General features: G+C 36.0%; 1 protein-coding gene across 2 annotated transcripts in view; it reads right to left on the bottom strand.

The window, feature by feature from the left end:
* LOC114280791 (protein transport protein SEC24 C) overlaps nt 1-13,117 on the bottom strand; it is a 40,130-nt gene that overhangs the window by 7,449 nt on the left and 19,564 nt on the right. For both annotated transcript variants that reach the window (XM_028223173.2, XM_028223174.2), the window contains 9 exons: nt 12,753-12,872; nt 9,138-9,218; nt 8,118-8,195; nt 7,856-7,948; nt 6,165-6,219; nt 2,669-2,745; nt 1,597-1,668; nt 1,389-1,472; nt 666-785 (listed from right to left, as the gene is read on the bottom strand). In XM_028223173.2, the coding sequence (XP_028078974.2) occupies nt 666-785; nt 1,389-1,472; nt 1,597-1,668; nt 2,669-2,745; nt 6,165-6,219; nt 7,856-7,948; nt 8,118-8,195; nt 9,138-9,218; nt 12,753-12,872 (780 nt within the window). The remainder of the gene's footprint in view (nt 1-665; nt 786-1,388; nt 1,473-1,596; nt 1,669-2,668; nt 2,746-6,164; nt 6,220-7,855; nt 7,949-8,117; nt 8,196-9,137; nt 9,219-12,752; nt 12,873-13,117) is intronic.

The following is a 13,117-nucleotide window of genomic DNA, read 5'->3' as shown; positions in this document are numbered from 1 at the left end:
ATATATACAAGAAGTTCAAATATGAAATTTATTAATTTTATAACTTTTCTCTTTCAATCCTTATATTATAGCAGTAAGGTTGTAGCGACATGGCAGAGGTGGCGGTGGTTGTGTTGTAGTATAGTAGAGGTCATGAAGGTGGTGGTGGTGGTGGTGGTGGTAGTGTGGTGACAATTATGGTAGTCGAGTGATGGTGGTGGCAACAACGGTTGTGGTGTGGAAGTGGTTGGGGCAATAGTGGTTCTGTAAAGTCAGGATAGCGGTGACAACAACAGTGGTGGCGGTGGTGGTGGCGTGGTGGTGGTGACAGTAATGGTGGGGAGGTGAAGGTGGAGGTGGAGGTGGAGTGGTAGGGTAGTGAATGTGGCAATGATGTGGTGGTGGTGTGTAGTTAGTGTTAGTGATGGAGGCGACAGAGAAGTGATAGTGGTGGTTGTGTTGGTAGGCTGATGGCAAAACACCTTAACAGAGACAAAAGCATAAGTGGTTGCACATTGCATTTGTGAAGGAAAATTTGTCATTGTGAGATATTGTCCAATGCCTTTATGCTAAGCATGTTCAGCATTAACAACTAAATAAAAAGCTTGTTACTTCAAATTTTAGCATTAAGTTGAGCCATCAAAAAACCCCTCCTACAATGTTGGAGAAGAAGGGGGGGAACTCACCTGGCTACATCTTACACGCATGACTGCCTCAAAACCTTGGGGCCTTGTGATGTTCCATCGAAGATCATTGTAGAGCTTTGCAGGATCAGAAAGAGCAGAGAAAGGGTAATAATAGTACACCTGGAAGAAAGGGTGAAATAATTGAGGTTTGCGCCTTAAGATATTCATATATGAAAAGGAAAAATATCAATGTAAAGCTTGGCAGGATTAGAAAGAGCAAAGAAAGGGTAACAATAATACACTTAGAAAACAGGGGGTACTTGAGAACCACATCTTACGATGTTCATATATGAATGGAAAAATTAATAAGGATTTACCATCTATGAGCACATATTGAAAACTTTGTGCTGGAGGTATTTAAGAAAAAAGATGCTTAATTCATTATCAAATTAAGTCAAGCTCCAGTTGCATACGATGGACAAAAGCAATTGCAGTATGTGAAATTTATCAAAAACAATTTAATATAAATGTGCTCCCAGGTAAAGAATAAGGTAGCAGAAGGCACAAAGAACTTGATTCCAAGTTTCCTATGGAGAAAAAATTATGAAGAGACAGTTTTCCAAGCGTATATTGAGAAGTAGACAATACTACGAAAGGATCATTCAGAAGAAATCAAAATGGAACAGTTTTGCTTTTTAACTTAAATCAACAATTCTTGTGAGTAACAATTCACAATTTATATGACCACCAAGCCAGAATGATAGAATAGTCTTTCACAAATACCTGCCCTCCAGTAGTTTTTGGGATGACAGAGATTGAAGCAATGTCCACGTAAGTTTGGGTGGTAATAAACACATCAACACACACCTGAAAACATTGATTAGATTGAATTAAAAGAAAATTATTGTTTGCATCATAAGTCTCAACCAACAATCATGGAAAGATTTCAGAACTATATGGAGTAGGAAGATCCAAAACAGTAAAACCCCACCTGATACTCTGCAAGTTCAACAGCCATTGTCTTTAAAGTTTTGTCTGCTGGCTGGAGTAATTTATGGGCCTCCTAAAATTCAACAATAAACAGAACACTATATGAAGAAAAAAAAAAAAAAAAAGTACACTTTAAGGATGAAGACGCACTAGAATAATGAAGAGACAAATCCACAAGTACTTAATAAAAAATTAAAAAAAGAAGAAAAATAGAAAGAGAAAAATCAGGCAGGTCCTTTAGAGTGAGGGAAAGGGAGAATCTCACTGACAAGCTACAGACAAACAAAATCAGCTCTCCAGGAAAGAAAAGTTGTATCAATTCATCACACATTTCAAAATTAAAAGAAGATTTGGATGTAATGCATCAGAAGGACGTAAAAGAGAAATTGTCTCAAAAGCCTGGAATGGTAATCATATTGACAGAAAGCACAACCAAAACTGATGACTGCCAAAGCTGCATTACACAAAAAATGTGTAATGCCTGAAGAATAAACATCACACTAAACCAAGCCCAAATCTTAAATGACAGTATTGATCATCAACTATAGACACTTGCTACTAGCAACCATCCATCATACATGACAGTGTTGATCATTAACTCCATCTGGAATTCACAAGGTTAAACAACTACAAAAGATTGGTTGATGCAATTTTTCCATCAGAAATTATTCCACATTGATTAGCACAACCACCCTCTTTTCCTTCACTCCGGAAAGATTGGTTGGGTCTGCACCCAATCTATCCCTCCTAGATCCCATCCAATGGGATTAAACTGGGTGTAATTTTTTCCTTTTGGACACAGAAAAGAAGAAAAGAGTAGTTTAGAAAAAGTGAAACTCCTGTATATCTGATGCCTATGCTTAGTACTAATTAAAATTAGACAAATCCATTGAATGGACAACTTCAGAAGTTAAACCAATGTAGAAAAGGAGTCTGGCTCCTTCACTTTTGCACAGGAAACCTGCGATCAACTAGTTCACCATCTACCTCAAGCCAAAAGTCAGAAAAATGTAACCAGTATACACCAAAGGACAGAGAAAGCAAAGGAACAAATATATATCAGATAAGCATACTTTATCTGCAGAAGAGATATTCGTCCTTCCTTCAGCCTCTCTTGCAGAAAGGGATCCAATCCCAAGTGATGGCAACACTGTATACAACATAGGACAATAACATTATCAGATCCATCAATTCTCTCAACACATCTGTTATAAACAACAGGAGATCAAAAAGATCTTATAAAAGAGAATGAACAAATAGCTTCACATGCCAAGTGAAGAGCACTACCAAACAGGGACAAAATTGCCAATAGGCATGTAGCAGAGAAATCAAAATGTAAGAAAACTTACATTATCCATTACCTAACTTCAATTTAAGAGCGCAATAATACATATTCTCAATGTCACTGTCAAACCACAATGAAAACATTTCTGCTGCCATGATTTAGCTTATTAAGTCCCAGACAAACCTTAAAAAATTAATTCTGGATGGTGGTAAAACTTTTAAATACTGAAATACAATCCAGCAACGCAACAAAATACTACAGTCTCTAGCAATGAAGAGTGAACTCCTGATTTAATTACTGCGAGACTTCAATTCTTTTAAAAGCTGCTACTGACAGATACAATCCTACCTAAGATCACTACATCCTGTAGACCGAACACATCACCAAAATATTCACCCAAACCATTTCATTTGGTACCAGCCAAAGGGCAGGTTTCAAATTATAGCTCACAGCACAATCTTGTTCAGGAACACACATTTTATTCTCAAGTTATATAGGTGAACTTTGCTACATGCATGAAGGGTAAGATTTCCAAACACCAATCAAATAAACAGATGGCATCTGCTGCCTCTACTAGATGCCTGCAACGCTGCTAGCTATGCAAGGCAATTTAAGTTTCACTGCAGAAGGCCAAATGTCAAAGAAAGTTGATGTGATGTATATAAATTCATAAGAAGGTAATTGTCAATTGGTATACCAAGAATCAAAAAAGTTTAATTATGGAGAAGAGAGTTGAAAAATGTAGCAAAAGCAAGTTTAAAATTTGTAACAAAAGGCCAAGGTTTTCAGGGTTTAATTCTGGAAAGACACAACAATTCTGGGACTGATCTGGGGCTGTAAGCAGTAAAGAGCCTGATTTGAATAACATTTATGAGCTATGCCTAAATGGTTGAAGCAAGAATGAGGATCATAATCAAAAGGGTAGGAAAAGAATGAGGATCAGATAAGGTTCCAGTAGGGTTATAAAGCATCAAATGAACAGAACATTGAGAAGAGCAAGAACAAGAAAAAAGAAAAGAAAAGAAAGAAAACTCCAGGTATTAACACCTAGGTTGCCATAGGGATCACGCATAGGGCTAAATTTGCATCACATGATCCCAACGAAGGTTAAAGGCTCTACAAAAACATCCTCTGAACTCGGAACACGTGGGAAGAAAATTAATCAGCATGGATCCTTTAAGACTCAGCAAGGCCAGAAAGTGTTGAAAAATAATAAGCTAGCTCAGTCCAAGCCACATAACATAACAGTTGGAGATAGTTCCAGGGCCAAATCTGAGTTGGGCAGTAGGAAGCTCGCTTGGGTGGAAAAGGGGAAATTGCCCATGCTGGAGTGATCAGGGAAATGGGCCATTTTTTAAAAGCCCCAAACTGTGGTTTTAAGAAGACAGTGGGGCCATATGCCTACCAGTCCAAGTTCTAAGACAAGACAAAGGTCCTGAAGTCTACAATAGCAAGCCCTAGCCCAACAATACTGGAGGAAACAGGTTTGAGCCTCTTTCTATTTTATCTCCTTCACGTTCCTCTTCTCTGAGCAGTATTTTTGGTCCAGGCCAAGGCACAGCCTCCAAGGCTGGACTGCATTGGGCCTAGTTCTCCGTCTTCTTCTTTGCTTTCTCGACTGAGAAAAGATGAAGGTTGTTTCTATTGGAGAATAGAAGGAAAGAGAAAAACTTGTTGCTGAATGCAGAGAGGGTTTTGATGAGCCAATGTTCCATGCAGTACACAGTGTGTTGAGGAGGAGGGTGGCACAAATAATTGTTGGACAGATGTAAGAGATTTGGGTAGGCGAGGTAGTCTGGGAACTAATGGAGATGATGGTGGATCATTGGCCTTAGTTGTGAAGGGGGACATCCAGTATAGATGGTAGATAGTAGCACAAAGAGAAGACAACATTGGTGAGGACCTGGTGGCTGGTTCAGAAAGCAGGATTGCCTCGGTATTGAGGAGATGGAAGGAGCAAAGGCTCCTTCACCAGAGAATCCCCCCCCCCCCCCCCCCCCCAACAAGCAGTGCTTAGTCCAGACGGCACATATAGGATGGTTTGTGAGGAGGGCCTCTTCTAGAAGATCAAATGGAGAGGTCAGAGTGGGTGAGAAGAAAGTGAAGACTCTCATTGCCTTCTTGGGTGTGTCTTTGATCACCGGAGCATCAAGTACCCCTCTCGCTTCAAAGATCATTTAGAAGTTTGGAGCTCCAACAAAGTGGCCTTTTTTTCTCAACAGACATATTAGACTCCATTCGATATTTTGATGGAACGAGGCTTCAGGCTTCCTAATCAGTATTATTTGAGCTGCAGTGCGTAAGAGACAGTAGATCATCTAATGCTTCATTGTGATGTGACCAAGGAGTTATGGAATGGCATGTGACTGTAATGATATTTTAGGTCCATTGGGTGATGGCGTATAGTGTTGGGGGGATGGATGTAATGTAGATTGAAGAAGAAAAACAGTGCTTGGATGGTAATGTGATCATGTATAATGGGGTGCTTGGAGAGAGAGGAAGTAATGTACTTTTGAACACTGAATCGAGAATACCGCTAAAGATGTGTTTATTACATTAATTCCATTTTTGGACTAAATGATTTTATTTATTTTTTACAAAGCCTCTTTTGCTCTTGTAGATTTTATAGGAGCTCAACTTGCATGTCGAGATTTTTTATCTCGGAAAGCTATTTTACAAAGGTGATGCCCCATTTTCTACTTCCATAAATGACACTGTACTTATCAAAAACAAAATCTTATATGCAGATTAATAAGAATATAGAATAGGATTTGCCAGCTTTGACTTCAAAATCGCATCTTATTCTAAAAGCCAAATCCCTAAATCCTAAATTCTGACACCTACTCGAGCAACATTTATTTTTTGCAAGCAATTTATTTGATCTAGACATCCTCATATCAAACAACCAAATCCCTACATAATTCCCACATTAACATAATTAATAGTTCTATTATGCCTAAAGAAACCCTAGCCTGAATTAGAAAAGTGTGCCATTCTTGGCTACTAAATTACATAATTTCCTCGACATCATTAGATCAGACATATATTCCCCATCTCAATTCACATTCATTAGTATCTATGAGTAAATAAAAGTACAGAATTTGTTTGCAGTTATATGCCTGATTGATTTTTTTGAAACTAAAAATGAAAAGAAAAAACACAAAAGAAGCACGATATGACTGAGAACTTGGCAACATAAAAAACAGATATGGTATGGGCTAGCAATTTCGTTGTTGTTTATACCAAACACATAAAATTCAATGATGGAAAGTTCATGAACTTGCCAGACTGAAATACTAGAAGTTTTCCTCCAGTACTCTTCATTGCTAAGAAAGCAGCCTGAAATAATAACAAAAAAACATAAATTTCAACATAGACACACTGAATTTACTCAGATGTATGTGTGCACATAGGTAATAACAGAATTCTATAATTCCTAATTATTAGCAGACTTCTACAGAATATAAAAGCAACAAAAATCATAATAGTGGGCAAGCATCAGTTCTATCAATGAAGATTACTGTGATTGAGAGATGTGCTGTAGATTAAAAAGTACAGACCAAAAAAATAAAAACCTGGTAAGCTATGCTATCATACTTATGGGGAGAAAGTCTAAGAGATATATTATAGGACAAATTCTGCACTACAATAATATGAATAGTTTATGCTTACATTACACTAATATGACACTACAGTAACAATTTTTCCACATTCAATCTGTCCATAATACTCTCCTCAATAATGCCAGCATGTAAATCCCAGAAAAGTTAAATCAAGTTCCTTTCATATTAATTGAACTTAAGCACTGTCCATAATTGTCTACTAAGTATTCCATTTTCTTATATTTTCTTCCAACTCCCATAATTCAGTTCCCCTTATCATCCCACCAAATTTTAATAACTCAAATATGAGAACACCTAATAATATAAATAAAGATTACTCGACATAAATATGCATACATAGGATACATTTTCTGAAGGAATGTGGTATAAGCTAAAGTATACGGGACTCCAGTTTGGAGCATCATACAAAAAGTAGGTGGGTGGCCCAGTTTTTAAACCTTTTTCCGACATGCTATAATCACACTATCACATCGTCTTTCTGCCCGCTGGTTTGTTTTCTCTTCCATTTTCATATAGCCTTATGAAGCCGAGTTGTGCTCGTGAGATCATGAAACTGTCACGAACCAAAGCATATGGTAGGGCTCCTATGTTACATGAAATCTGGTATAATTGCCAGAAGTGGGTGTGCCCAGATCCTGAACACGAAACCCTTAATCTTAGGATATAGGAATATGTATGGTTGTATGGGTACATGGACACATACTGAACATTTCAAGAAATTGTATGTTGTAAGACGTACTAACATATCACATTATTTCTACAAATGTACTTGAAATTAATAGGATTTAGAGAATTGAAGGATTTCTACCTGCCATCAATTTGATGCTAGAAAATTTTCTTTATTATCAAATGTGAGTTTCTTCTTCCTCAAAAAACATTAAAATTAGAGTATCCAAGTGTCTAATCTGGGTAGAGTATACATGGGGGAATAAAAATGTCACACAAACTAATGGGCTTGTCGCAAACATGGTCTGAGCCCGAACATATTAAAAATAATCATTCTGAGCCCAAACACCCTGCAGCTAGGCTCACCTCAACTCAGCTTATTTGCCGCTCTATTACCAAGCTGCTCGTCTCACCAACATGAAATCGCGCACTCATTAAATTAAAAAGACAGAAGGAATAGGAACATTTTTATGCTGTAGCATACACAATAAATGGATTCTTTTTAAATTTTCAAAATTATCTTTCCAAAAATATATGCATGCTCTTTTTGCATGAGAATTCTCTACTAAGAGGTTTGGCTATTTACATCAAAGAAAAGATTTAATAGCTCATAAGTATGTTAGACAAGAAGAATTGCGTCTCAAAATTACTAAGCGTACATAATCACTATAAAGAAATGTACAAACCTTGACTGCTGCACCAAAGGCTGAATCAGCAGTTCTGTTATTCTGGAACATGGTTGGGATATTTTCTAGCAACAGCTCCAAATGTTGACGGCCCTGAATCCTCAAAACAAACAACCAATTTGCTTAAATTACTTTGAAATTCTTTTGAAGAAGGAAATACAAATACGAGGCCATTCGTCCAAATTACATGTCACATAATTGCAAATAGCTCTGCTATCAACAATAAATAAATAAAAATTAAAACTAAAAGAAAGAAACTGACCTCAGAAAGGGGAACAATGACATCGGTTTGGAGAGGAGTGTAAACGTCTTGTACATCAGGAACTATGAGCATCAGTGGCTGTGCACACAGATTCACGATAAAAAAAAAAAACATTCATGACAAATTTGTTTCAAAACGATTGCAAATTATAATTTCCTACTTTAATTTATCAGCCTTGTCACATCAAATAATATGAACCAAACATTAGGTTAGTATTTTCATCAATACACAGATAACACAATCAAACAAATTTTGCAGGACACAAATAGCATTATCCAAAAAATATGCCACAAAAACAAACTCCCAAAACTTAAAACTGACCCAGATGCAGTTGGAAGGTAGGAAAATAAAGCATGTGATCACAGTACAAATTGTTCCGAAGAGCAGAAGAGGATGGAATAGTTGGATAAAACTGAAAATCAAATGCCATAAAATTTTACTACTGGATTATTAACACTGAAAAATTAAGTACTGAAGTTCAAAAGTGAAATTATAAAAATCAATTTGTATGTTAAAATTAAAAGTCATCGAGCATATTCACCATTAAATTAAGCCATGTCTCTCTAACTTAAAATTTAAACCCTTTTAAATAGTAACCACTTGTGATGTGCACCATCATACGCACTTTTTTTTTTTTTTTTTTGGGATAATTAAAATTATATTATAAGGCACACGGGGTGTACAACCCATATACAAAAGAAAAGAAAAACCACTATACAACCAAACCTATTCCAAACAAAATCCAAAATTTGTTTCAATAATGAATTAACCATCCCCAAAATCCAACTATACAAAATGGACAAACAATAACTTTTAATCCTCCTAATAGGCTCTTCTTTGCCAACAAGAGTTCTCCTATTAGGCTCCACTGAATATATATAAATTAAAATAATCCAATGGCTACAAAGAAGAAGAAGAAGAAGAACAAGAAAGAATCCAATGGCTACAAAGCAAAGACACTAATTTTCAACTGAAGAACTGGAATCTGAGACAAGTCAACCTTTTGAACAGGATACTGACCTGCTGTAGTACGCGTTTCATATTGTAGAAATGAATTGTCGAGTCAAATGTTGCAACACCCACCATTGTCCGAGGACCCTCCTGGAAGAAATCATTACCAGATCAATGACTAAAATGTTCTATCTTTAGTAATTGCAATAGAGCTCAGCAGGTTGTGAATTAAATGGATCAAATAACTAAGAAAAAACTAAGATTGAGTACAAAAGATACAAGAATGTCAAAACTCTAGCACACAAATGTATGCAAAATATCAAACAGTAATAAAATAAAATTACAATCTACACAAAATTCCTCAATCATCATCACCTCTCTATGGAGTCCATCAAACAACTATTAAAACACGAAGCAAGAATGGATGAAAGTATAATGCTTGGGACTCCCACTGGGGGAGACCCCCAGTGGACGGTCATTGGCCAAAATTGTTTTTTTTTTTCTCTCTCCAATCACTAACCCCATGTGTGTGTGGGGGTGGGGGATAGTAGGGGTCTGTATCATGGTTGTGGACGAAAATAGAGGGGGGGGGGGGGGGGGGGAGGAAGCAAGAACAAAGGCAAACAGCCAAGGTCAAAGATTCTGCCGAGAAAGATGTCTCTAGATAGAGAGACATTCAGAAAACTAACATGCACACAAGCAAACAAAAGCTAATAGCTACTAGCAAGAAAAATCTAAACAATCTGCAAAGGTCAAGACTACCCAAATGATGAATAATTTTGAAACCAAGTTGCTCTGGCAATCATGTGACCTCCCAAAGAGAAACATTCAAATAATCAAGAACATTCAATAGATACAGGATACGCCCATCTAACATGTGAAGTGCTTCTAATAAGATGAACTATCCTTGAGGTGATTTTTTTTATCTAATGCTCTTGTAAAATCATGTGTATATTTTTCATCTTATGCTTGTAAAATCATGTGTATAAAATTGACCTGTTACATTAAACTTAAATGATTCCCCACCCCCTAATGATTTAACTAATCATGTGCATGTCGTGTGTTGGAGCTAGTTAGTTGTTATATTAGTTGGTGGTCGAGTTGGTTGTCTATAAATAGGGGGTGTGGACAGTCCTATTGGGGCAACTTTTGATCTTTTGTAATAGATATTTTCAAAGATTGTCTCTTAGCTGTCAATTGAGATTTTCTTCCTCTAAGATTTCTTCTCTCTTGGATGTTTCCATCACCTAAAGTGGTAATGAAGGGCTCTTTGGGGTCTAATCTTCTTTCTATCTGACAGGCCAAACAAAAAGGAAGGGACGGTTCTTTCATTGCATTAATAAAAGTCTAAGCACTAAATAATTCAGAGTGAATAAATAATATGCAGACCTGGAACAAGAATATATAACAGTTTAGAATATAACAGGAACCAATGGTGTAACATCCAGTCTGAAGCTGTGATCTTACAAGCAATCTGGTACAAACATGTTAAACAAAGCCTCCTCTCAACAATACCAAACCAAACCAAAGTCCTTTGTCCCAATCAATTGGGATCGACTACATCAACCATTTTTCGTCATTCTACTCTATCGAGAGCTATAAGGTCAGTAAAATTAAATAAGCTCATATCCTTTTTTACTACACCATCTCATGTCTTCCCCTCCCACTGACATTTCCATTATCAGCAATGACATCACTACTCCTTACCGTTGCATCTACCACTCTTCATTATCTATAACCAAACCATCGTAATTTGTTCTTTCTCACTCTTGCTAGACATTCATCTTAGCATCCTTATCTCAGCGACACTCATTTTATTAATGTATTGTTTTTACTATAAATTTTTCTATTCAATTTGTTGGTATCGGTTGATTTCATAATATGCCAAAAACACCCTTCCACTTGAGCCAACCTCCGCCCCTCCACTTGAGTCAACCTCTTTGATTTTATGGGTTACATCAACTCTAACCTCGTCATCTTTATTAATAATCAAACATAGAAAACGAAATTGTTCACTCTTTGGTATCTCCCAGCTTTAAATTTTCACTTCTCCGCTATTTCTACTAAAGTAACATTCTGTGTATTCCATTTTAGCCTACTTATTTTTGACCCGTTTGACTCAAGTGTTTCATTATAAATTTCTTATTTAGGCTAAGTTTGGCATAACACAAAAAAGTCAAAAAGTCACTATCCTATTTAAGTTACATCATCTTATTTAAATCACATCACCTCTCTACCACATCACTTCAAACCCAACCCATATTTCATAAAATGTCAAAAAGTGCACTTATTTAAATCATCCCAAACAACCCCTTAGTGTTCATTCCTCTTTTAGTTTTATCTACTAAAACAACATCACTATGGAACATCATCCAAATACTTCCTCCATCCCAAATATTAGTCCCTTTTGGGGAATTCAACTTTTTTTTGTAGTACAATTATTACACTTCAAAAATATTAACTTTCCAAAGCTACCCTTTGGTAGTACAATTATTACACTTTAAAGATATTACTAGTAAATTTAAAAGAAGGGCAAAATAGGAAATTCATGTTATCTTAGTCTTGATTTTTGAAAAGGACTAATATTTTGAGATAGAGGAAGTATAGTATATATTATCAATTCATCCATGACTAGGGCAAATAGGTAAGTAATCAATATTGGTTGTTGGTGTGATCCTTTAATGATTGAAAATACACTTGTTTCTATTTTAGATAATTCAATTGTAGTAATAGCCACATCATACATGTCAATGTCGTCCATCGCATCAATATATGCCTTTCTTTTTCTCTAATGCCCATTATCTCTAAAGCACAGTTGCATAAACTTTTTCTAAATCTATAAAAAACCATATGAAGATCTCTATTCTTATCTTTATACATTTCTATTTGTCTCCTTAGTAAGTATATTGCTTCCGTATTATTCTCTGAGTTGATTGTTGAAACTCTCAAGCGAAGATCAATCGCTCGTTCTCTACCCAAAAAAAAAAATTATCAGCAACATTTTAAATTTTACTAAAAAGGAAAGAAAAAAGATACAAAGTGCTTAAGCGATGCTCAATCACTCACTCTCACAATTTCATCATTCTACACATGAACCTTTTTTTTTTATCGACAAATCAACTTAATACATCTATATTTATTGCAGTTTTGGATGTCTTCTTTATTTTTATATATAGAAACTAAAATACCTTTTCTGCACTCATTAGACATTTTCCTAGTCATTATAATCTAATTAAATAATTTTGCTAACTAAGATAACCTCTGCTCACTTAAGTATTTCCCACCTCAATATGGATACCATCTAGCTCTAAAGGTTTACCTGATTTCATCTTCTTCAATGCAATAACGGTTGCTAAAAATGAATTCAATATATTTCTTTGGTCATGCTTTAAACACTCACTCACATCTGTAGGCTTCTTGTAGCGAAAGACAGAATCTTTGGCCCTTTGCTATGAAAATTAATTTGGTTTTCCCAGAGTCCCCCAAATACTGATACTTCAGATTATTCTCGAAATGACTGACAAATAACAATTTCCAACAGCTTCAGCAGAAAAGTTAGCAAGCCTAAATGCAATATGTACATAGATCATGCAAACTTAAATACAATTAGAAATCACCGGACCAAAACTCATTCAAGTGGGCAAATAATATGGTACAACATACTTCAATAGAAATATAACTTACAGGAAGATCTGCAATAACTTGGTTGATTGCACTGCAAGCTGCTGCGGTTGCACCAGTCTGTATAGCATTCATGGATACATCAATAAGGAAGAAGAACACAGCAGGCATCGGGTCACGCACCTGGTAATAAAATAAGAATGTAAAAAATTAGTTATCCTGTACCATAATAAAGGCAAGGAAAGGGAAAGAAATAACAACAAAAATCCTCCCAACAACAGCATATAAGAATTCACAACTAAACGGGCAGCTAATCTCATCGCAATGTTAACTGTTACGCCAAAAGATGCTATCAGTCTGATCAATCCTGCCAATAAACTAGACTGAAACCTATATTTCATGGGCATAAAAATGGTTAACAAATAAAA

This window comes from Camellia sinensis, chromosome 15, assembly GCF_055761805.1.
Source record: "Camellia sinensis isolate YWXY chromosome 15, ASM5576180v1, whole genome shotgun sequence".
In the NCBI taxonomy this organism is placed as follows: domain Eukaryota; kingdom Viridiplantae; phylum Streptophyta; class Magnoliopsida; order Ericales; family Theaceae; genus Camellia; species Camellia sinensis.
This window is presented reverse-complemented; position numbering and strand designations above follow the sequence as displayed.